The sequence below is a fragment of the Dermacentor albipictus genome, chromosome 5 (assembly GCF_038994185.2).
Source record: "Dermacentor albipictus isolate Rhodes 1998 colony chromosome 5, USDA_Dalb.pri_finalv2, whole genome shotgun sequence".
Taxonomy (NCBI): domain Eukaryota; kingdom Metazoa; phylum Arthropoda; class Arachnida; order Ixodida; family Ixodidae; genus Dermacentor; species Dermacentor albipictus.
In genome coordinates this window covers 43,016,329-43,039,333 of record NC_091825.1, presented here as the reverse complement: position 1 = coordinate 43,039,333, position 23,005 = coordinate 43,016,329, and the positions used below count along the sequence as shown (strand labels likewise).

Below are 23,005 nucleotides of genomic sequence, written 5' to 3'. Positions count from 1 at the left end.
AGAAGAGCTATTCGGACCATACCTAGTAGGTTCAGTAACAAACTGATAAATGTCATTGGTAACTATTGCCTCGCGGAATGCTATAGACAGAGCGGAAGAATTGGCAAGGACAGGCTTATAGTGAACCCACTTCACGTCAGGCATGTTGAAATCACCGCCAATAATATAGTCATTATTTATTGTAGAAAGAAACTCGGATAGGGTTGTGAAGGTCTCAGGCGATGTGGAAGCGGGGGAACGGTAAAAGGAGCCAACTGTCAGTAATTGCCCAGTTTCAAATCGAATATTGCACCAAACTGACTCGGGACAATCAGTTCGGATTAACACGGGAGATGATTGCAAGCACGAGTCAACAAGTAGAAAGACACCACCGCCATGCGCATTGCGATCGGAACGGTAGACGTGATAACCAGGCGGAAATACTTCGGAACTACCAACAGCTTCGTCGAGCCAAGACTCGGTTCCTATAATCACGTGGGGTTTTACTGAAGAGGTCAGAGTAGCAAATTCATCAGTTTTGTTTTTTACACTTCTGCAGTTCACGACTAAAATGGTAAGCTCTGAAATTGGATGAGCGGAACGTCCCGTGCGCACACATTGCTTTGAGGACTCATTGTTCGGGTACCGCCCCTTCTGCTACTTTTTCAATTCAACAACAATATCCTGAGTTCCATCATAAACGTAGCACTTCTTATCAATGAGTAGCTTATCGTATCGAAGTTTGAAAGAGCAATTCAATGTTTTTGCATAACTTACAAGTTTAGATCGCGCAAGTCTGACGTCAGGGCTGAGATCCTCACGGATCGCAAAGTTAGTACCCTTGAGCCTGAAACCACGAGATAGGATACGTTCCTTATCCTTGAAGTTAACAAACTTTATAATGATAGGTCTGTTTTTGCTTCCGTGGGATTTACCAATCCGGTGAGCACGCTCTACGCTTTCTGGGGTAATCCGTTCATTCAGTTGCGTTTCGAAGAAAGACCGTACTTTTTCCTCCGATACAGACCATGTCTCATCGGTTGAATCATCCAGGCCAAAAATAATGAGGTTGTTTCTTCTGGATCTGTTGCTCTCGCTATCAAGTGACGCCCTAAGCTTCACCATATCATCACGAAGGGCGTCGAGAGCGCACGGAGCTGAGGCTGCATTGAGCGTATCAATCTGTTTGAGAGAACGCACATCAGTTTCCAGAAGATTCACCCTGCTAACAAGGGCTTGGACTGACGTATTCAGCACATTTTGCTGTTCTTTAACAACTTGTATTTCTTGAAGAAACCTCACCTGATTCGTTTCCAAGCCTTTAACAACTTCAAAAATTTCCGTGATTTTGGCACTGTCAGAACCTGTAGGTGCAGCATTGGTTCTGGGGCGAGGGTTACTCTCGATATCTCCCGAGAGCATTTACAGAACACGCGATACAGCATCAAAAGCAGAAACCAACCCTACAAGGCACTTTCGCAAAACATATAGAAAGTTGGTGGGGCACGACACGACTACTGTACAGCGGTTAGAACTACGATAACATTTAGCAGCTTGTAAGTAACTGACCTGTGCGTAGAACGGGTGTGAGAACATGGCCAGAGCGGTGTCGTGCCCCGGACGCTCAGCTGACAAGTGCTGCTTATATATCCGCCCCTCGGATCGCGTGACGCTGGAAGGCTTTGGTTGCCAGGTGAGAGCAGATGTCGCAGTCAGTCTTGGATGCTGGCAAGGAATTGGCTGGGAGCGGCGAAACTCAGCCAGCACATCGTCATCGATGAAACTCGTCGAAGGCCGCACCAGTGGCAAGGGAATGCCCGGCGTAGCGAAGCCCCCGAAGGAAGCTTTCAGGAGGGACAGCGCCAAGACCTGTGCGTAGAACGGGTGTGAGAACATGGCCAGAGCAGTGTCGTGCCCCGCACGACACTGCTCTGGCCACTGCGGAGTTACCGTTAAAAGATCGGTACAGTTGCTTTATTTGTTCATTCGTAAATCTTTATTTGCAACAAGAATGAAAAGGTCCCTAAGCAACAAGGAGCCCACAGGCATTGGTGGCCTCCTCAGCCCACTGGATGACCCGGTGTTGTTAGTCCGAGTCCGAGCTGAGCAGAGCAGCCTCCCAATCCCTGGTATTTAAAATTACAAGCCCTCGTGGCGGGCGGTTGGCCCGGCAGGCCCATATCATAGGATTAATGTGCAGTCGTCTGTCCCGGCAGCCGGGGCCTGAAGCATGCTTCAGAGTATTCGCCAGGGTAAATTCTGGAATAAACTTTCAAGTTGGCGAAGGTGCCCGTTTGCAATCTCCGCCAAGTGACCTCCTCCCCCTAAGATAGAGATTTGTCGCCTGGTGGTGATAGAGCTTCCTGCTCAAGCGTTAGTGGGTGGTGATCTCCTGGAAATAGACCATCCGACCCTTCAGGGATGTCAGGTTATTGTGGCCAATAGCGCGGTTGGTAAAATCTTGCGCAATGGTGTGGGTCACTTCATTACCGTGCAATGAGGAATGCGCCGGTGCCCAGATAATCATGACGGTGGACCGATATGAGTTTTGCTTCAGGATGTTATATGCTTCGTGGCAGGTACGCTCTTTAGAGCAATTAGGAACACCTGACTTCGAGTCATTGATTATAATCCTGCAGTTGGCAGAAGCGATGGCCAGCCAGACGGCTGCCTCCTTCGCACACTCATTGCGGTCGCTTAAGGTTCTCGATCACGGGCCATCCACTTGAAATCGTTACCAAACGCGCTCGTTGCTGAAACCTGCAGGGGAGCCACCGCCACGTTTGAAGAGGACGCCGCCGAAATGCCGCTATTCGCGCGGGTGGTCCCCACGTTTGTTGGTCCGCTGGTCCGCTGCAGGCGCTCCGCTAGGGAAAGGATACCAGCGAGCGATTGGCCCGTTCCGTAAACACGCTGGCAGCCCCAGCGTACCGCACGTGCGTACTGACGTGTCCACTCGCCCGGAAAGCCCACTGGCTCGGAAACGCGCTGGGCTACAACTGTCTATTGTTTCCCTCATATTTTTAAGCGAGGGTGGGCGAGCATCGTTATGAAGCGCCAATTTACGTCTCTCCATGGGAAGGCTTTTACGGCAGCATGTTCGATTGACGCGGGAGTTGCGAGTCAATGTAAGCGCTTTCATTATAATTCCAATGCAGTACTAGTTGCACATGAGCGTTCAGATACACGAATTATAATAGAAGAAAATTAAACAAAACACTACACCTATATTGGTTCGAATACTGTGGAAGGCTAATAATTACAGTAGATCGAAAGCATAACTTAGGTTAAGAAAAGCTTTACTAAGCCCATTGTTTTGCTTGCAACTGAAATGTTGATTTCTGTAGCAGCCAATGCCGTTGGCGAAGTACAGTTACATTGTACTAATTAGGACTAACTAAATAAAACGGACGAAATGCTTTGTGTTATGGTTGGTCTATGACCTGCTGTTGTCAGCGCTATTCTTGTTACCACTACGTTAAGTTACACGAGGAAAATAATGCGAATGAAAGGGAGTAACTTCTGCCAAAATGTCCTGAATCCTTCACTCAACAACGGTATACTTGGCACTTTGGAATATTTTGTCGTGAATGTTTTGCACTTGCGTATTCAGTGAGGCAACAGATAAATCCGCTGCTTATTTATTTCATCATCAATGGTTACGGGTGCATGAGCGTAACTTTCTGGGAATTCTGGGAAGACAAATGTTCCTTCCAAAGCAAATACCATGGCAGAATGACAAGCTATAACCTCAGCATAACACTCATAGGAAAACCACGTTGCAGAACAAGATACAGAGATCAAAAACTATCAGTTCAACTTCCTAACCTTCTAAACGGCTACCCCTTGGTATTGGACGTGCTAAATTCTGGGATTTCAAAGCAGAGCTTTAAGACGGTAAAAAAATAGTCACTATCCGAAGACGAATAGAAATCCTCAACTACAAGTATAAAAAAAATACGTACATATTTTTGTTTTTGTGCTTCAAATGCTTAGAAAACTGTGTAAAATTTAACCTTCTTTCTTTCTTTGAATTGTGTACTCAAGTGTTGGCAAATGTGTGCTGCTTTAATTTCATGTGTGCTCTCCTGAAAACCTGCCACTGCTATTTTGCTGCCTATGTACGGGTGGCCCGGCCTTGTCAGGCAAATGTTTGCCTTTTGCCGTGTCCCATGAGACAATATATGCATTGTCCTAAATAAATCAAGAAAGAAAGAAAGACATATATACAGGCACATATACAAACATGCGCACGAGCGCACACATAAGGAGTAGGACCCCCCGCGAAATGAAATCCTGACTACGCCCGTGGCTCCAACAGCTCAAAAGTTCGTGTGCAAACGCGCATTACCTTGCAACAAAAAGCGCTACCATGTTTTTCAGCATACATATAAAGTTTCCTCGCGGAGGCCGGATGGAAAGAAATGTTTGAAACGGTGTTTACAGAAAACATCACACACGTGTGGTGGACCATTATGTGAGCATAGTTTGGCTGCCGAAACCAGATGAATAATAACCTCTGCTTCAGAATAATAACCGTCGCCTAGAGAACTATCATGCCTGCAGTTATATCAGTGACCGTTAACCGTGACCGTCGTTCACAGCTGCTGCACGTTTTCAATATATGCGGTATTGACACGTAGATTTGAATGCATTTCAAATGTTCACTTGCGTATATTTTACGCAATGCTTATTTTTACGATTCATACCGCAAACTTAACATCTGCTTCGTAGCAGTGAATTTGCAAGGGGAATGAGATTCAAGATGCACGAGCTTCTAGATCAAATTTATTTCCTTCCTCGGTATGGATGAGCAATGGCTGGTGGCAGCAGGGGATGAGTGATTAGAGGGAGGAGCAGGCGTTGCCTCGATGATAGGCACGCAGTTTCGTACAATAAGGCCAAACATTTATTATATTTCGCTTGGCTATGGTGCAATAAGGTTTCATGCCTATATGCTCATCACATCTCAATGCAAAGAGATGCCATTTTCTTGAAAAATTATTAGACATCTTTTTACGACGCTGTAATCCAAATAACGAGCTGAACAGCCCAATCACTGGAAGATAACTTTGCGGCTCGGGAGGTACAGTTGGCGATATCTTTTTTCCGCAGACATTTGAAGCCTTTGACCACCCCAATGCGGTCATGGACGCCAACAACGACAGTATTTTGGAGTGCCTCTCTGCGCGCAGAGTAGCTATTGATCCGAGGACAAAAACTGCCACATACATTTGGTCACTGGCCGGAGATGACGGGAAAGGGAGGTAGGTAATATCAAGTTCCTTAAGCACTTTACTTGCCAATAACTTTCGCGCACCTCTTTGGGAGTGGTTGGCTTTACGCCTAAAGCAGGCGCTGGTTGACGGGCAGCCTATCCGGACAGCTGCTGCTGGAGCTAGCGCAGCGGCAGACGCAATTTGAAATGATGTTGAGCTCGAATAGAGCAAGAGGAAGCAAGGTGTCTGAAAGAGCAACGGAACTGTTACGTAAAAGCCTCCTGACGATATGCCATGTACACGGATTCACCCGTTCTCGAAAAAAAAGTGTTGCTAGTAGACGCAATCTTTAGGGGTTTCCACAATTCTGAGAAAAATCGGTCCCATTTTCCTCTTAGTAAAGCAGGGTGCGCCTTAAGTACTGGTTTCATGAAGGGTACTTGCAATTTTAATTATAAGATTGTGCGATAAAACAAAGAAAAAGACAGAGAAAATAAACAACCGATAACACATTTCCTTGGTTGCAGTTGTGCGGATTGGCCAAACTGACCGTTACCTGGGTATGTGGGGGAAAGAGTATTTATTATTCCTTAACCCTTCACGAAGCGCGCACTTGCCCGCCCCTTTACGTCAGAAAAGCTGCAGTCCCATCCCGCCTATCTCTTTATTCTTTTGTGAGGGATCACGACAATGCCTTCGTGCGAATAGTTATTCAGATGCGACGCCAAAATACGCTGCCAAAGCTCACTCACTGTCTCGACGTGTGATACGAACGGCAGAAATGTCCATGGATATTTACAAGAAGTTGGAACCTCTTTTAGCATTTTAGAAACGGAGGTACTTCTAATTGCAACGCCTAGCGCGCGTGAATAGTGGGCGCCTGTGTAAGGATCTCGTTGATGTAAGCGATCCTATTACCAACGCCCGTGTACAAGGCTCTTAACTGTGAAAGTCTAGAACACCATGTTTATAATAAACGCAGGGAAACAACGAAAAACGGTGACGTACAAAAGCACAGTTCACAATAGGGGATCCGAAAATTTAGTTCTGGGAGATCATAGCGTTTTTTTTCTCTCTTTTTATTGTTTAACCAGCGTAGGACAATAAGCGGTATAATAGCAAGAGCTTGGTGGCACAACCCACCGCCCCGTTCCAAAGGGGATGTTCGTAACATCCATCCATCCATCCACCGTCTGTTCCTTTCTTGGTGTTTCCTCGGTTACTGCTTTTCACAGGCTAACAAATTTTAAGCGTTCTCCGACGAAGCACGATGCGCTTGCCTGTATCAGAAGCTTCTCGGATGTTATCGTTTGTTCTATATGTTCGCTGCAGACACCAAGTATGTTTTTAATGTTACTGCATGTGCGACGCGAATGGTGTTCTGCTTTCTGGAAGCCACGCCCTCACCAGCGATTACACTGCAGGGATCCTTCGACCAGTCATGTGTAAAAGCCGAAACCCTTGACCCAGAAATCATATTTTCGACGATCACAGACTCTGCTCGCCGATGTCTTTGTGCTTGAGTGTTACTTGTTTCGCTGAGCACAAGTGCGCCCAATAAATTCGTAACTCATAAGTTCGACAAGAGAGAGAGAGAATAAACTTGATGCAAAAAAGCACACGTGCGTAGGGGACTATTCCGCTCTGGAGTGGGCGGATATGTGTTTGTTTTCTATATATTATGCCTTCCTCGTGAAAGCCTTCAGCGTTACAGGATATGCGTGCAGGTTGACAGTATCACAGTTTCGACAATGTGTCGTTCTTCGCGGTTACTACCACGCGACAATATAAATCATACTACAAAGCCAGTTCTTTCCGAACAATGAGCGGCGCAACCGGTGGAAGTGCTTTGTGTGCAGCAGAGACTCAGCCACGCCGCCTTGAGGACCCTATGCTTCCCAACCAAATGTTTTGCCATAATATGTTGCGAATTCAAAACACTTAAGCTAGTACGCCAAAACTCCCATTACGGTGTATCCTAATAGTCGGTGAAGTATTATTATTTCTTGCTTCTTCGTTCAAGTTTTCCACTGCTGCTGCTGCAGCTTCTCTCTGGCGCGCTGCTTCGCAAGGCAGTTGAGAGCATGTAATAACAAGCACAAAAGAGATTCGTTAGGTGTTTCAACATGAACCTACTCAAATAGCGATACCATAGCAAACATCCGCTATGGCCACAACAACATAAGTGTCTTATAGTTGAAGCGCACAATTTTTAGCCAAATACGAAATAGACAAACAAAACCGAACGTGCGCTAATTTCCAGCCGATCCTAACTGCCAGACACTTTGAGCAAATGAATGGAATAAAGCAAAGAAAATGAGAATCAAACCAATCAACTTGCGGAGATAACGCATGTGAAAATTCTGCGCTATGAAACTAAGAGTTACTTAGTGCCAACCAGCCCGATCGAAGCTTTGCTCATATAAAGCAATCAGGCGACGAAGCCAAGAGAAGCTTAAGGATTATTCATTGTTAGATTTGTTTGATACCTGGAAGCGACAAAGGAAAGCGAAATGAAAGTGGACGAATACAACTGCCGTACCTGACAGCAGAGCCGAGATGTCCCGCACTATTCGTGCCGTGCTCTGGCATTGAGCAATCGCAGCAACTCTCCCCTCTTTTGATCTCTCTCTATCTCCTCGCGTCCACTTGTTTAGGATGTTTGTGTGTGAGCACAAAGATTAGAAGCCCTGGTAGTTTTAGCGAACGCCACTCTAGGCGAAGTCATCACATACGTTATACTAGAATCAGTGATCGAGGCACTCATGCAGGACCTCCCAATTATACACAGAGCCCACACAGACAACATTCACAGACACCTGTATATGATCGACCCAAACGTTTTTCCCCACAGGTTACGCGCATCAAACCCGTATTGCTACGAACAGTTTGGCTGGTCGTTGCTTCCATTGCCGCTAGACGCAACTCATCGGCCACTATGCTCGAAAAACCCTGATTGTGACCGCTGTCAGACGCCTGAAACGACGGAATGCGCATAAATGATTTTCCAGCATAAATGCTGGAAAGACGCACACTGTATAATTCCCTAACCAACTCTGGGAAGCAACCACCGTCGGATGATGTTATTTTTCGGCCCATGGCCGGATACTGCAACTGCAATGCGTAAAGGAAAGAGCTGCTTAAGCTCCTGTGTGACAAAAAGAAAAAACTAGACGAGAGGCTCTAGTACGACCACCGTCTAATGTACATAGGCACTCAACACGTCTTTTATCATCAACAGTCATCCCAATACTATCACTCCCCTTCCCTCTTCCCCAGTGCAGAGTAGCGGGCCAGAGCACACAAGCTTTGTTCAACCTGTGTCTTGCCTGTCAATAAGATATCCCTCTAGGAGCAGACAAAACTGGCCAGCGACCCCTAGTATATGTTACCTGAATGTATTAACGCTGCCATCGTTAAGGCTATCGCTCAGGTCTCCTTGATGATTTCACGTATAGCCTGTACGAGTATTAATTAAATCATTCATCCATTCAGTATTTTACACGCTCCCGAAGGGGTATTACGTAAGGGCTGGGCTTTCGTTGAAGAGGGATAACTGTCACAATTATTCAATCTAAAACATTCTTTGTAAGTCTTTGCATAAACCTTAACGGGAAACTGATAATATCAATGCTGAAGGAAAGGTGTTTAAAGTCTGGCTGCGATGGGGAAATAAAGCTGATGATGGCTTAGTGTGATCCCGTAGGTGAGTAACTTCTAGTGCATGGTCAGTGAAATTATATGTATGAGCTCTATGGATAATGTGAGGAGCGCGATTAAGTGGAGAGCAAACGCACTTTTGAAAGAGAGACACACTTCCAACGCGCCGACCAAAAGAGAAAAGTTATAAGTCAAAATTGGATTTAATGGATGAAACGTCATAGGAATCTGACGAAATAATGATTTCACCAACATGTGTTAGCCTTTGGGTAATTGGTATTTCTTAAATTCCGCCATATGACACGGCTTCTTTTCTCTTCTCTTTTTTCCTTCTTTCATTCTTTTCTCTTATTTTTGGGAGGGGGGGGATGAGCTCGGGACAAGATGAGGCAGGAGCCTACAACGAATTCAATAATTTAAGAGTACCGTAAACAAATAGGCGCGAAAGAATATGCCTGTATACTTTCGAGAGTGAGACAACGGAGAGCACTCAGTGAGCAGAAGTTAACTGAGCTGGAAATTGAGAATAAAGTTGAGTCCTTTCACTAAAAGGTGTAGCATATTTACGAAATAAGTGGTACCGTGGCAGCTAGCAAATACACTTCAACTGAGAGGATTTTACAGAAAACATTTAATCTAAACCTTGCAAGTTGACGGCACATCCATGGAAAATACTTTCCTGAAACGATTTACTACGATTTTCCTCGTCCCTCATTTAACCTCTAAGGACTCAAACTCTGGTATTACATTAAAACAGAGCTGTTGAAAAAAATTAGGAGGAATATTTCTTTTTAAACAAAAAACTAATGCGCCGTTAAAAATGTGGAGCAATACAGACGCAAACACCAGCAACTTCAGCATTCCGACCATCGCTTTCCATAGTAGTACGTTTAAATATAGTGGAAGCATAATGAAGTACACAGAATATTGCGTAATATTATGGGCGAACTTATTTGTATAATTACGCAGCAATAGGTCAAAATTTTGCTTTTAGACACATTACCACCATTGTTGCTTGAAGTACGGGTAATGGCGAATCTCTCGCAATCTCTATACTTCACAATGTCAACCATTCGACCAATCAACCTTTTTATGCTGCTCTTGTCGCTATAGGCCGCGGAGATTGTGTTTGTGTACTTCCCAGAGCTTCTCTATGCTCACTTGATGACTGAAGTTTCGCACGCGACCGTCATTGAAGACATCAGTTGTGCGGGCTGTCTTAGGAGCCACGTTGCAAGTACGGAAAATGGAGGCACATTTGATATTCTAAAATAAAGCGGGAATTTTGATGTCGGAGCTCTCTGTACTTTGTTTCAAGCTTCATGGTCTGCCGGGCAATAACGATATTTATTTGCCTTTACAGAAAGAAAGTGCCTTTTTACCACATTCCAGGCGATTCACCGGATGTCACTCTATACACCGTAGGATCAAGTAAGTGCAGCCGCAATGATTACATTTGGTTTTATTTACATAGTGTAAGCACAACTACAACAAATGAGGGAAACAGTAGAGCAGATGGCACGTGAGCGGTCTCTCAACAAAGTATCAACAGCGCAACGTGGCTACCTCAGGCAAACGGTCGATTGCCATTGCAGCGGTGTTCCTCCAGTCTTTAGGTCTTAAATGTGGCGAGGATTACGCGTGACGTCAAGAACACTGCCAATCTTCAGCAGTGGAATCAAGCAATGCGTAATAACCAGTGTGGACGCAGCAGCAGAGCCAGCTTTTGCAGGCAGTATAATTTAGTAACAAAAAAATATATCTGCTTAAGTATATCCGATGCTCCCCACTTTCCACACAGGTGCGATGAGTCTGCCAACGAAGGACATTCCCTATTTTGCTAATTCCTGAAATCATAGTTAGTTGCCTAAACAGACAATCGTTGTAAACTAGTCTCTTTCGCACGGACTATCACCGACTCGAATGAACTTCATCACGAAGCCGTCAGCCAATACACGCTGTAATCCTTCTTGAGCTAGTCCTGTGCAAGTTACAGAAACAAATAGCCGATTACAAATACAATTTTTTTCCTTAGTATGCAATTTATTACCGTAGATTACTGTTCCATAAACGTAAGCGGCGAACTATTAAAAAGTAATGGATTACTTTTTCATTACTTTCCTGCCTACATTTACTAACATTGCACAATTATGGTAAGTATAGCCAAGCACATCAATAAGAACATCACCTGTTTAACGAAACATTAATTATGTTCGAATTGTATTGCGAATTGTGCCTTGCTCGACCTTTACAGCAAATTGACCTGTATACCAGAATATTTCGGAGGCCCCAAGAACATTATAATAAAGGTGTCCGTTCGGCTGTATAGAGCCAGTGGATCTGGGGCTTCCAGTCCGCCCTCTCGAATACTTCACGGGTTCAGATGGTGGAACATTCACTATGGCTCCGAAAGGCTAAGTTGTCATCAAGGTGATGAAAGATGACTCAATTATTAGGCTTTATCCCTGTGTTATCAACACGGTCACCAGTGTCAGTCGGTAGTAGCATAATTCAGATCGTATTAAAAAAGCCCGAGGACACCTAAGGACTGCTTACGATCGTAGGTTGTGAATGCGAAACTTTAGTGTCCGTTTGATCGCCGCTGAACAGTCGTTCGAGTTATGAACTCCTCACGGGCAAGCGACCACGTTGAGAGGCTTGGCCAGTAAGAGACGCGGCTTCTAAGCGTGGCGTCGCAGGTTCTAAACTCACTTCAGCCAAATCCGCTACTTTCGAATTTATTTTGTTTTTAATATATCTGCATATATTTCTCTACGATTACCGAGACGTAGTTAGAACGCAGGTGAGGGCTTGTCTGGACAAGGTACGCGCGGATAGTACAGGCTTGTGAGAGGGAAGGTGACGTGGCGCGTCGGCTATGCTCCTTCCCCTCACGCACCACATGGCGCGCTTCTGGGGCAGTCCACTCTGCAAAGTCCAGGCGAGCACATGACGTCGCGTCACAGCCAATGGAAATTGAGGTGCCGTTATTCGCTGGTCCGGAAGACCGATGCCGCCCCCACACTCAGTGGGCCGTTTGATGCTTTCGCACCGTCAAATTCATATCATTCGTGCACCACACGCATCCGCATAATTAACAAGTGCGGCTATTCTGACACGTATCGCTGCAATTATCCGTAAGACTCTTCCTATAGCGATGCAGAAATTAGAGAAGATTTAATGTGACTACATTCTATGTGATTTTCAGAAAACAGCCCTGTTGAAGCTGGTCGCTTCCTCTACACGGACTACAAGAATTGCGCTATTGCAGAATTTTCTCACTTCGGAGACCGTAAGTACAATGCATTTTTTGCGTGCGCTTGTCTTAAAAAATCTTTTTTCATAAAAATAGAAGTTTAATAGTAGAATATTGGACAGACGGGAGCATGACCATTTTACATTTTTCAGTTAAATCAACTGCCACACACCGTGGCGTAGGCAGAGTGGAGAGTGCCTCAGGAAAGCAAACTCCCTTCCCCCCCTTCGCTGCTCCTCCTCACAGATCAATATGATTCGTGTAGCGGGCTGTTAGAGCGGAGAAACACTAAAGGGAAATGCCAAATGTCAAAGTGAGTCACAGGCCAGTGGCGCTCTCAAATAGGAGTGGGAGGGAATGGGGACAATCCCTTCTATACCCCTACACTCCGAACATCTTTGACCCCGCGCAACAAACAAATGCGCCATTGGCAAGGCGTCGACGAAAGCGGGTGCTTTAAAAAGGGAACAAAATGGGACAAAATATTCAGCGAGGAAATGAGCGAAAAATGAAATCAAACGTCCTTAAAGGTGCCGCTTCACTTTAAGACATCATGGTCCCTTCCGCCCGCCGCGCTCTGTCCACAAGTCGAAATCGGTCCTCAGAGCACGAGCTGGTCAGCTGGTCATCCCACTTCTTCGCAGTAGGGGTTGGGGGATAAATGGCAAGGTCATACTGTGCGCATACTGGCATACCATATGGTCTACCATATGGTATGAGGGTGCATGGCGCTGAGCAATTCTTGCAGGCGTAGTCATCGCATGGAAGATACATCGTGTGGGAGAGTATCCTGTGCTGAAAGCTCTTTGCATGTAGCCTTCTTCATATTACGGCGTCCCCTCTCGTTAGCTTGGGTTGCGGTGGAGGAGGATGCCTTCACCTGCCGAGTCTGTAATGCGCCACGTTTGACTGTGTCGTCTGAGTCCATGTTCGTCAGAGTCTCCCGTGGCGTGGCACAGCGGCTTGGCGGGTTAGCCCGAAGAGTATTCATGGGCTGTCTTGAGTGCCGTCGTGTTCCCTAAGAAAGACTCATGGCCCAGAGTCAAGACTATGTATATGTCCGAGAGGTCCTTGGTCCATTTGGCTGCGTCTGAAGCAGGAGAACTTATCCTTTCAAGTCCGTACTGCTTACACGCCGCTTGCGGGTCCGTTATCACCATTACTTGTTTCTTTCTCATCGCGGCTCCCACCGCGAAGACGATCGCGTCCCCTCGGCCGAGTCCGCGGTCCGGGTGGCAACCGACGCGGCCACGAGCTGCTGTCCTCTCATGTTCGTCGCGCTGACAGCGCGCGCTTTCATCCCTCTGTACTTCGTGGCATCCCCTTAGCGGACATCCTCGTCGGGTTCATACGCCTTTCTGAGCATCTTTATTCTCGCCGTCCTTCTTCCCTTATGATGCTCGGGATGCCTGTAGTGCGGCAGTGCTATGAATTTCATTCGTTTCGTAGCTGCTGCGAAATTCTTTTCCTGCCTTTGTCGCTTTCTCCTCGGTAACATATGCTTCTCAAAGTCTCTTCTCGTCTTCCTAAACTTTATTATCTCGAGTTCACTCGTTCTCAAGACGTCCACCAGCTCTTGCCAAGTGATGTAGAAAACCAAAAAAGTAGGTTTCCAGCCAACGCCATCTGAGGTAGCCCCAACGACATCTTGTACGCCTTTCCTATCAGAGCATCCAGCTTGCCAAGGCCACTGTTTTAGAGTGAAACTCTTAGGTGCCCGTCGCTGCAAGGGGCTTCGGCGTAGGCGAATGAACGAGCGCAGCAAAGGTGAAGGAGGAGCGCAGCGGCAGATGAAGACGCAATAGCAAAGAGAACGCGAGGAGGGTGTAGCCATACCATTAGGTGGAAAGCGGAGGAAGAGAGCATGACGAAAGCTTGTGAAGAAAAGCGTAGTGCCACGCAAGACCAGCTCGCCGGCTCCTCTTCCTCTTCACAACCACATACACACACTCTCTTTGCGGCAACGTTGACTACGAGATGGCGCCAGAGTAGCCGCGTCGTCTGGGAGGTCCATTTGCGGCAGCTGCTATCGCGCCACACTCGCTCTGCTTCAGACGTGCCGCGCGAGATAGATTGTCCACTCCAGCCAATATATCTAGAAATGAAGACACATATGTCGCTCTGCTCAAATTTCGGATTAGGGAGTGTAGTATTCGTCGATGAAATTTTCGAGCCCCAGGTAAAGCATGCCGTACGTTACCAAACTGGTGGCCAGGGCCTGCACTATCCTAAACCTATCCTGCTCCTTACGGCGGTGTCGCCGGTTCGCAACCCTCTTTATGATTTGGACGACCCGCATGGCGGTCTCCTTGAGTTGGTTGATTGTAGCCATTCCCGCCGCCATCCTTCTACAGGGTGAGCCCCAGGCAGTGCTGAGCAGTATCGAAGATAGATGTATCTTAGATACTGTCTGAAACACTCTTTGGGAATCTTGTATCTGTACCACTATACGTCCGGTAAGATGTGTATCAGTGGGCGCTATAACGTAAACCTATTCCAATATGTTTTTATTCCAATTTGCTGACGTCAAATTTCCGTAATAGCTGACGCAAGCATCGGGGGACCACCCGCGGGGTTTTCTGAACCGACCAGTCAAACGCTCTTTGAGCTCTTAGGAGGTCACTTTTGTTTGCTTGCAAAGCGAATAACATTGCCTACACTGAGCGGCTTGCCTTATCTAATTGGCAGACAACAGGCGAGGAACATGCTCACTTGGAGAGGGACTCGATGGGGCCGAGTCACTGCACTGAAAATCGATAACCGGATGAAAAGGGTAGTGACAGTGTCTGCAATTGGTCCGCTTTCCCTTACTCAGCTTGCGGTGGCTGGTCGAAAATCGTGGCGGCATGCGACGGAAGCTTAAGAATGGCGCTAAAAGGGTTCCTCAGCGAACAAGAGCTGGCAGAGCGAGATCGTAAGCGTGCCCAATCTGCTCTAAAACGTTACACGGCCAAGCAAAATGTTTTATTATGCGCAAATAAACCCATGCTCTTCGGCAGGTGCGATGTAGCCAGTATATGAGCGATCGGCAGCAGCCATCTTTTATTCATTTCGGAAAGGTGCAATCTGTGGTTATTCAGAAGAAAATTCAGTTTTGTTCAGCATATTAATGCTTCTTAAACGCGTACATGTCACTTTGACGCAGTGAGTTTTTCGGTTTTGCGACGTCGCGTGGCAGGCAGGTGCAGTGGGTGCAGCCCGAAGACTTTCAACCCATAGGTGAGAAGGCGCCGAATCAGAAATGGCTATTAACTTTAGTTCGGTCAAATCATGCATAATCAGTGTGTTCACGTCATATCAGATGGGGAGCTAAAGCGGTTTTCGTCACGCCGCGTGACAGACAGGTGAAGTGGGGGTGGTCCGAAAAAGCTTTCGACCAATCGCGGTGGGCTGATTGCAGCATGGGAATAGAAAAAGTTGGGAATATTTTTTACGGTATTGCGCCCAGTACCTGTATTTCCGATACATGAATGAATGCATCATGTATATCAATATACGTGGTACTGGTCATCGCAACGACACCTTGCAAAACTATTAACGTTGGCTGAACTACGCTTCTGAATATGATGCTCTCGCCACGAAGCCCTCTGAATAAAGCTAAAGGCAGCGACACGCTTTATTCTTTCCGCCAGTGCGCTCCAGCGAGGGCACGCGACGAGGTCTGCGCGTCCCTATTGGTGGAATAGAGTAACGTGGTCTCGCTCGACAGCGGTGTTTCTCTAAAACTCCACAGTGGTATTTGCGTCATCGTGCGCAGGCTTTTTATTTACGTTCTTTTAATTACATGGAGACCCACTAGTTGGGCGGCAGAGAACGTAACGACTACCATCAATTACAAAAGCGGCAAGCAAAAACAGCTGCCAGCGCAGTGTATAAATAATTTTCACTTTAAGCAGTTAAAGCAACCCAAATAAATTGTTTTATAACGAAAATATTATACTTTGAGCAAGAAAAACAAACATTTTGAGATGCTAACAGACATTTCATTCAAATCAAACAAGGTTGGTCAGAGTTGCGAAATTTCTAAGTAAACATTTTAGGCATACGCGTTTGCTGCTACATTATATAGATCTATAATTAAAAAATTCATATGCACCGAAGTATCAAAGGTGCAAATTGTAAGTATCATACCGGATATAATCATTGCGGTAGTATCTTGTATCTGTATCTTAAATATTCGTTGTCAAAATATATTTTATCACATCTTTGCCTAGTCCTGGCCCCAAGACTTTATCTTGGTCACCTTGGGCATTCTGATGTCGTTCATTGTTAGTTTGGGGTAAGGCGTCTCCGGTAGAGGGCGCCCTGTCATACTCCCCCTCAACAGCAGCAGTGCAGAGCTCTACGGGATGCACGCGAGGTCGTAGTCGCGCAGGTTTCTCTCGGTCATGTCGACCACCACCTGCAGCGGGTCTTGCTGCTCTCCGGGGCAAAGGCCTTGCCTAGTTCAGATAGTTATGTCTGCGTATAACGCATGCTTGATGCCCCTGAGTTCTCTCAGGAGTAATAAGGGGAAAATGAGGAATGACTCAGGAATGATTAGGTTCTCTGAGGAATGAGGAATAATTATGAGCAATAAATAAACGAGCAATGACGAATAATTATGTTCTCTCTGGAATAACAGCAAGCGCATCATCGCAAGAATGAATAGCAGCGACGAGCTCTGAAAGGCTCCTTATTGCGGGGCTTTGAACTTTTTCGTTCTGAGGTGGGCTAGTCCTACCGGGGCCCTTCAGTCTTGAACGCAGTTCTAAATATTCTAGCCGCAGTCTGCCTTCTGCAGGCTGTAAAGCACAGCACAGTTGAAGAGGTTGTCGAATACTCCCTTGACGTCCAAGGCCAGGATCCCGCCAATTTATTTCGTGATCCCGCTGTCACGCGTTCCTTTAGTTGTAGGATGACATCCTGCCTCGACAGGTGGGGTCGAAAGCTGCACATGAGGCTTGCCAGGAATACCGCTTCCTCCTGGTACAGGGCAAGTCGGTTGTGAAACACGTGTTTGACTGACTCGCCTCCGCACGCCATGAGAAAGATCAGGTGCACGATTTGTAGATTGATGGGCTTGTTAGTTTTCCATATCGGGGCACACTCCACATGTTTCCATGCCGCAGGGATATTGCCGTTTTCCCTGCATTCGTTTTTTTACTTTAGGAAGTGTTTCGTGGCCTCGATGTCCAGGTTGTGGAGCGCCTTATGATATATTCTGTCTCCCACTGGTGTCGTGTTCCTCTTCGATTTCCTCGGCGGGGGAAAATGCGATCCACCTCCTGCTTTCATTGGTCCGTGTACCCTGCTAGGGTGATACCGCGGGCTGTTGGTGTTGAGTACCCAGGTACTCTTCGGTGATGGCTTTCAGGACCTCTTCCTGCATCGCCTGGAAGTTGTGAATCAAACAATAGATGTGACCCTCCGCGACGGTCTTCCATTCCGTCTTGGCTAGCCCCGTCTTTATGATTGCCAGCGTCACGCCGTTGCTCAAGCTGCCCTGGAGCGGGTCGTACACTTCGTTCCAGCGGGCCAACTCCTAGACGCACTCCTCCACTTGCCTCATGACGGTGGCGATGCAAACTTGAGTTTGCTATTTCTTTTTTGCCCTTTTCCATCACGTGAGCAGGCCCTGCCTTCCTTCCCGCAGGTGGATGAAGTGGGGACCGACACAAAGTTGTCGATGCTAAGTTGGACGGTCTTGGTGTACTTGTCCCCATTTATATGATTCGATTCATCCAGTCTTGTATGTATTGCACGTCCGGAACCCCTTGTTTCCTAAGCGCGGCCCTGCCCATGATCTTGGCCTGGCCAGTCTTCAGGGGTCTTCTGGTGTTGTATCGTTGTGTGAAGGATGCGGTGATCACTCCCTAAGGTTTTGTCCAACCTCTTCCACTGGACCTGCGGTTTGCCTATGGAAAGGATGAGGTTGGGGCTGGTGTTCCTAGAGGTGCTGTTTCTCACTCTGATTGGGAGTTACGGTTCGCTCCACAATGTAGAGCAGTTTTGTTGAGCCACGTCATGAATATTGCTGCCTTCTTGTAGGTGACATCATTACTCCAGGTGACGTGGGGCGCGTTGAAGTCTTCCCACACGAATAATTTCTTTCCATTAGTGATCTTCTTGACCGCCTTGAGGAGTCTATCCAAGAGATTTAGTGTTGAGACGGCAGATTGTGCGCGTATAAGATGAAGAAAGACAGGGGTGTGTTCATTCTCGGTAATGCTTCTACGAGGGTGTGTTCCTTCCTGTGATTCATACAGTGATGTTTCGCCGTGTGCTGTTTCTTCGTGAGAATGGCCGTCCATATCCCCTGGACTGTGTGTGTTCCATAGCCACGGAGTATAAGTTCATCGGTTTCTGATTCCTGTGGGGCAGTGACGTTCAGTTGATTAATGAAGTTGAATAGTAGAGTATTCCACTTTTTATGATGCATCGATTGACAATGCCATTGCCACATTTTGAGTATTTAGTCTTTTCTCTTCTTACTGTCGTTTTTGAGGCACAGAAGTCGTTCGTACCTTGCTCTGATTCGGTTTGTGCTTCATTCTTAGTTATTTTCGTTCTTATTGAAGGGTGAGGAGGCGCCCAGCAGTCGCATCACCCTTGATGGTTAAGCTATTGATCGCGTTGGTGAGGGTGTCGATATTCTCGCCTTCCTTGAGGATCGTCCCGCGTAACTTTTCGAAATTCTCCGTCATCGATTTCGTCATTTGAGTAACACTTTGCTCCAAAAACTGTTACCGCTGCTGAAGCCTTTATGCAGTTTTCTGATCGATCATCCGCCTAAGTTTCTGCTCGATAATTCGGATTATGCGTTCCACGAGGTACCGAGCTCAGCGTGGATTGCTGCAGCCGCTTCAAGCAGTCTGCCAGACGTTGTCCTCGCGTTGCTGGCTTGCTGCCGGTTTCATTTGCGCGTTTTTCTGGTCACTCTTATTGTTGCTGTCTGGCTTCTCGCTTTCCTTTATCTGGCTCCCATTCTTGTTTTCTTCTGGGGTTTCTTCTTGGTTGCTTGCCTCTACGGGTATTCTGGGGTCAGCGTCTTTTCGCTGCATTCGTCGCAGGACGTACTCGGTTCGTTCAGCGCTCTTTTCACGCTCATCCTGCTCGTTCTCCGACTCAATACCATATCGCCTCACTGAGTGTTCTCTTCTCTATCTACTTTCGCGCGGGAATTCTTGTTTGAGCCTAAGTTGGTCTAACCCCCATCGGACCAGTGAAGTCAAGATGACGCCAGTCCATTCTCGTCTTTAAGCATAGCCCTTCGCACAACGAGTTCAACTTTCAATAGCGAAGCAGTTGTTGAAAAATTAACCTGCCGTCGAGATGTTTGCATGCTCGTGTTCAACGACCCCATTCTGGGGAACATTGTACGCAACGACTATCCGGTACTAACTCTCCAAATACTTTGGAGGCCACGTGAGGCACTTCCGTCTCATTTGGTCACCTGGTGGTGAGTCTGAGCAAATAGATAAAAATGTATTAAAGAAAAAAATATTTTCAGCATTTATAGTATTTAGAATAGCAAGTATTAGCGTAATTTTTTCGGACATATCCAAATCCTCAAGGGGAACATCAGGAGTGCATACCTGCCTGAGGGCATTAAGAATGCGCACATAAAAGCGCCTATTACTAGATGCTCAAGCCGGCGGCCAATCGCGACCGAGCGAGCTTTCCGAAATTTGCGGTGTGTATCTTTGTTCATGAAACAATATGGAATCGTTTCTGAAGCGAACACTTAGCTTCGCGCGCTTTACCCCACGCCTCTGGTGCGTAGGCCGATATCTCACTTAAAAACAATGACATACAGGAGATGCATAGTGGCAGTTGTGTGCCGATTACGGACGAAACAGAAAGAAATTATTCGATTAAGTCAGCAAAGAAAATGAAATTGTGCTGTTTTACATGCAAAATAAAGATATCATTATGAGGCCAGCCGCAGTGCGGGACTCCAGAATAATTTTGACCACTTGGGGCTCTTTAAAGTGCATCCACTGCCCGCTGCATGGCCGCTTTTACGTTTCCTCCCCTTCGAAATGCGGCCACCGCGACCGTGATTTCAGTGTGTGGGTGGGCGTGGGGGGGGGGGATGTTTAGTCTGTTTTAATGAAGATAGGGGTTTTTTATGCGGATCACTACGACATGGCAACAGTTAGTACATGACCGCGGTAGTTGGAGAAGTATGGGAGAGGCCTTTGCCCTGCAGTGGCCATAACCAGGCTGATGAAGATGATGATGTTGACGATGATGATGATGCTGATGATGATAATGATGATGATGACGACGACGATTATGATGATGATGATGATGATGATGATGATGATGATCGGACCCTCACCGATCGTGTGTCGGTGCAAGCGCAGGCTCTCGAGCATCCTATTTGCGTGACGCGTTCGCCCCCAAACGACTATTACAGCGCTCGGACACGCACTTTCTGGAGTACTAGAGGTTTTGAGCCTTTGCAGGTTTGAATGTCATGACGGAGTGCTCTGGAAGGACAATCGTCCTCTCCTTCACTGCCCTCTTCGCTTTCCATGGCGGCCAACTCCATCTTTGTAGACTAGGCACCTATGACAAATCGGCTTAGGCATACACACTTCTCTTAGCGCTATACAAGCGATCGTTAACGGCTCTCTTCTTTAATTCATTACGCATTGAAACAACGATGTGTACATGAATATTCTCACTGGAACATATATATATGCCTTCAAGCGCATAATTACTAAAGCGTACACCCTGTTCAGCTACACGTCTAGACTGACGATAGTGTCAGTGGTATCTATACATTTTTTTTTCGCTTGCAGAATGCACACTTTGGGTCGCATATGAGGTGCGAGACTCCATTCCCACAGCCTGTCTGGAACAATTTTCTGACATATGTGGTGAAGCTGTCTCAGTTAACGACATCGATGCATGCCAGGATGCCTACGACTAGGCGCAGGTGCACCGTGGCCGAAGCGACGACGGAGAGACGCGACGTAGCGACTCTTCATCGATCGAATGCTACGGTTACTCGTGTGAGACACGTACAACGTTCCGCACTCCCAAACGCCCAGTCGCACCAAGGTTTGGCGATGTTAATAAACAAAATGTTTATGGAGATCGCGTACTTGGTTGATTTATTTCGATTTACTCAGTCATTGATTTACTCAAATCCCTGTTAAAAAGAAAACTCTGTGGCTCTTCAGAGTTTGTCATGAACGTGGTATAATTGAAAGACCTGCTGCATTTGCAGTGGTGGACATTCAATAGTGATGTATCTTTTGTAGCATCCCATAGGATACTTAGTCTGTCAAGTTTCCCTGGACAACATTCACAGACCTTCAGCGCCATCAGGATAAGATCAGGAAACTGCTAGGCAACCCTCAGAACGATCATTCGCAATCTGAAGCATTTTTTACGGCACGTAAATCCAAAAATTCTTTAAAGGACCGTTACTTTTGCACGCGGCAACAGACACGTGATGTCCGCAGCGACATCAGGCCTTCAGGTCAGCGGCGAGTGCAGAGCATGTGAAGGAGGCCCGGTTGATATATCGCTGCGTCAGTTGGTCTTTACTGAGTGCGGTCTGAATTTTTGAATTTTTTCCTCACTGGACGTGCACGACTCGCAAGGAGAATGAAAACGTGGCATATTTCCGCGTGACTCTAGTCCCCCTTATCAAATCAACACATTCATGCAGCAATCGGTGCGGTACTGAAATTTTTGCAGTGAGGTTGTCTATGGGTACGAATAGGGATATTTTTTTGGCGTAACGTTGACAGAAAACTGCCATCATCAATCGCTTGTGCCTTCAAACGCAATGCTTTACCCCGGTAAGGCAGAGGCTACAAGCAATCAGAGAATTGAAACGAATAGCATATAAATTGCTTGGAATTACGCATACAACATAAGGAACAGCTTATGTTTCAATAGAGAACAAGCTCAAAACAAGCATCTGAACCACATAAATGATGACAAAGTGCTCCTGGGGTTACATGCAATGCGAAGCACGTAGCGCTCCCCGCATACATTGCTCGGTAAAGGTTACTGTACCCGCCGTGGTTGTTAAGTGGCTATGATGTTGGGCTGCTGAGCACGAGGTCGCGGGATGAAATCCCGGCCACGGCGGCTGCATTTCGGTGGGGGCACAATGCGAAAACACCCGTGCACTAAGATTTAGGTGCACGTTAAAGAACCCCCTGGTGGTCCAAATCTCCGGAGTCCTCCACTACAGCGTGCCTCATAATCAGCAAGTGGTTTTGGCACGTAAGACCTCACAATTTAATTTTTAAAGATTACTGTTCCGGAAGCTGCCGCGTCGATGGCAGCTTGTAATGTGAGGTGTGACGTGCCTAGCTTTTCGTATACAAAATAACCAGCCTATGAACAAATTTCAGTGTTGTTGCAGTGCCGCTATGGGCGGCTTCGTGCTTTCAAAGTTGTCATTACGCGAATTACTTCCATTACTCTAACATATCATTAGTGATATGACTCTAAAGCCATAAAGCATTGCGTACCCCCCTCAGCAGTTTTCCTGGTGGTTTTCAACTGCTTCCCTGGACATCCCCTTTCACAGGACCAGGATGACGAGCCAACATTTTAAACTATATTATTCTCATCGCGTAACACGCTTATCTTGACAGGGTGTGATCTGACGCGTTTTCCTAGATATCTATTACGTGTTGACGTTGTAGGGAGACTGATAATCCTTTTTATTAATGTGTCATTGTTACTGGCACTCAAGGAACAAAGTTCTGAAGCATGCTACACTCTCTGTAAAACATGAAGGCGAAAGCATGCATGGTAATGCATTAAGTTATTCAATCGGGGACCACACTTTTTGCAAGACATAACGAGCCGCAGTGTGAAGCACACGTGAAGCGGTTGTAGGTCGACCTCAACGACACATGCGAGCACTTAA

The 23,005-nt window shown here is 46.6% G+C and overlaps 1 protein-coding gene and 1 long non-coding RNA gene across 2 annotated transcripts in view; one reads left to right on the top strand and one right to left on the bottom strand.

Moving 5' to 3' along the window:
* The window catches only part of LOC135900540 (uncharacterized), a 219,765-nt gene extending 217,875 nt beyond the window's left edge, over positions 1-1,890 (bottom strand). Inside the window, exon 1 of the long non-coding RNA XR_010563901.2 lies at positions 1,549-1,890. This is a non-coding gene — a long non-coding RNA (uncharacterized lncRNA). The remainder of the gene's footprint in view (positions 1-1,548) is intronic.
* Positions 1,891-2,782: 892 nt separating this feature from the next.
* On the top strand, positions 2,783-21,087 carry LOC139060427 (uncharacterized). The gene is made up of 5 exons (XM_070539560.1): positions 2,783-2,915; positions 5,095-5,246; positions 10,222-10,289; positions 12,067-12,150; positions 20,907-21,087. Exons 2-5 carry the CDS (start codon positions 5,128-5,130, stop codon positions 21,035-21,037), a joined length of 402 nt encoding a protein of 133 aa, XP_070395661.1. The 5' UTR covers positions 2,783-2,915; positions 5,095-5,127; the 3' UTR covers positions 21,038-21,087.
* Positions 21,088-23,005: the final 1,918 nt, after the last annotated feature.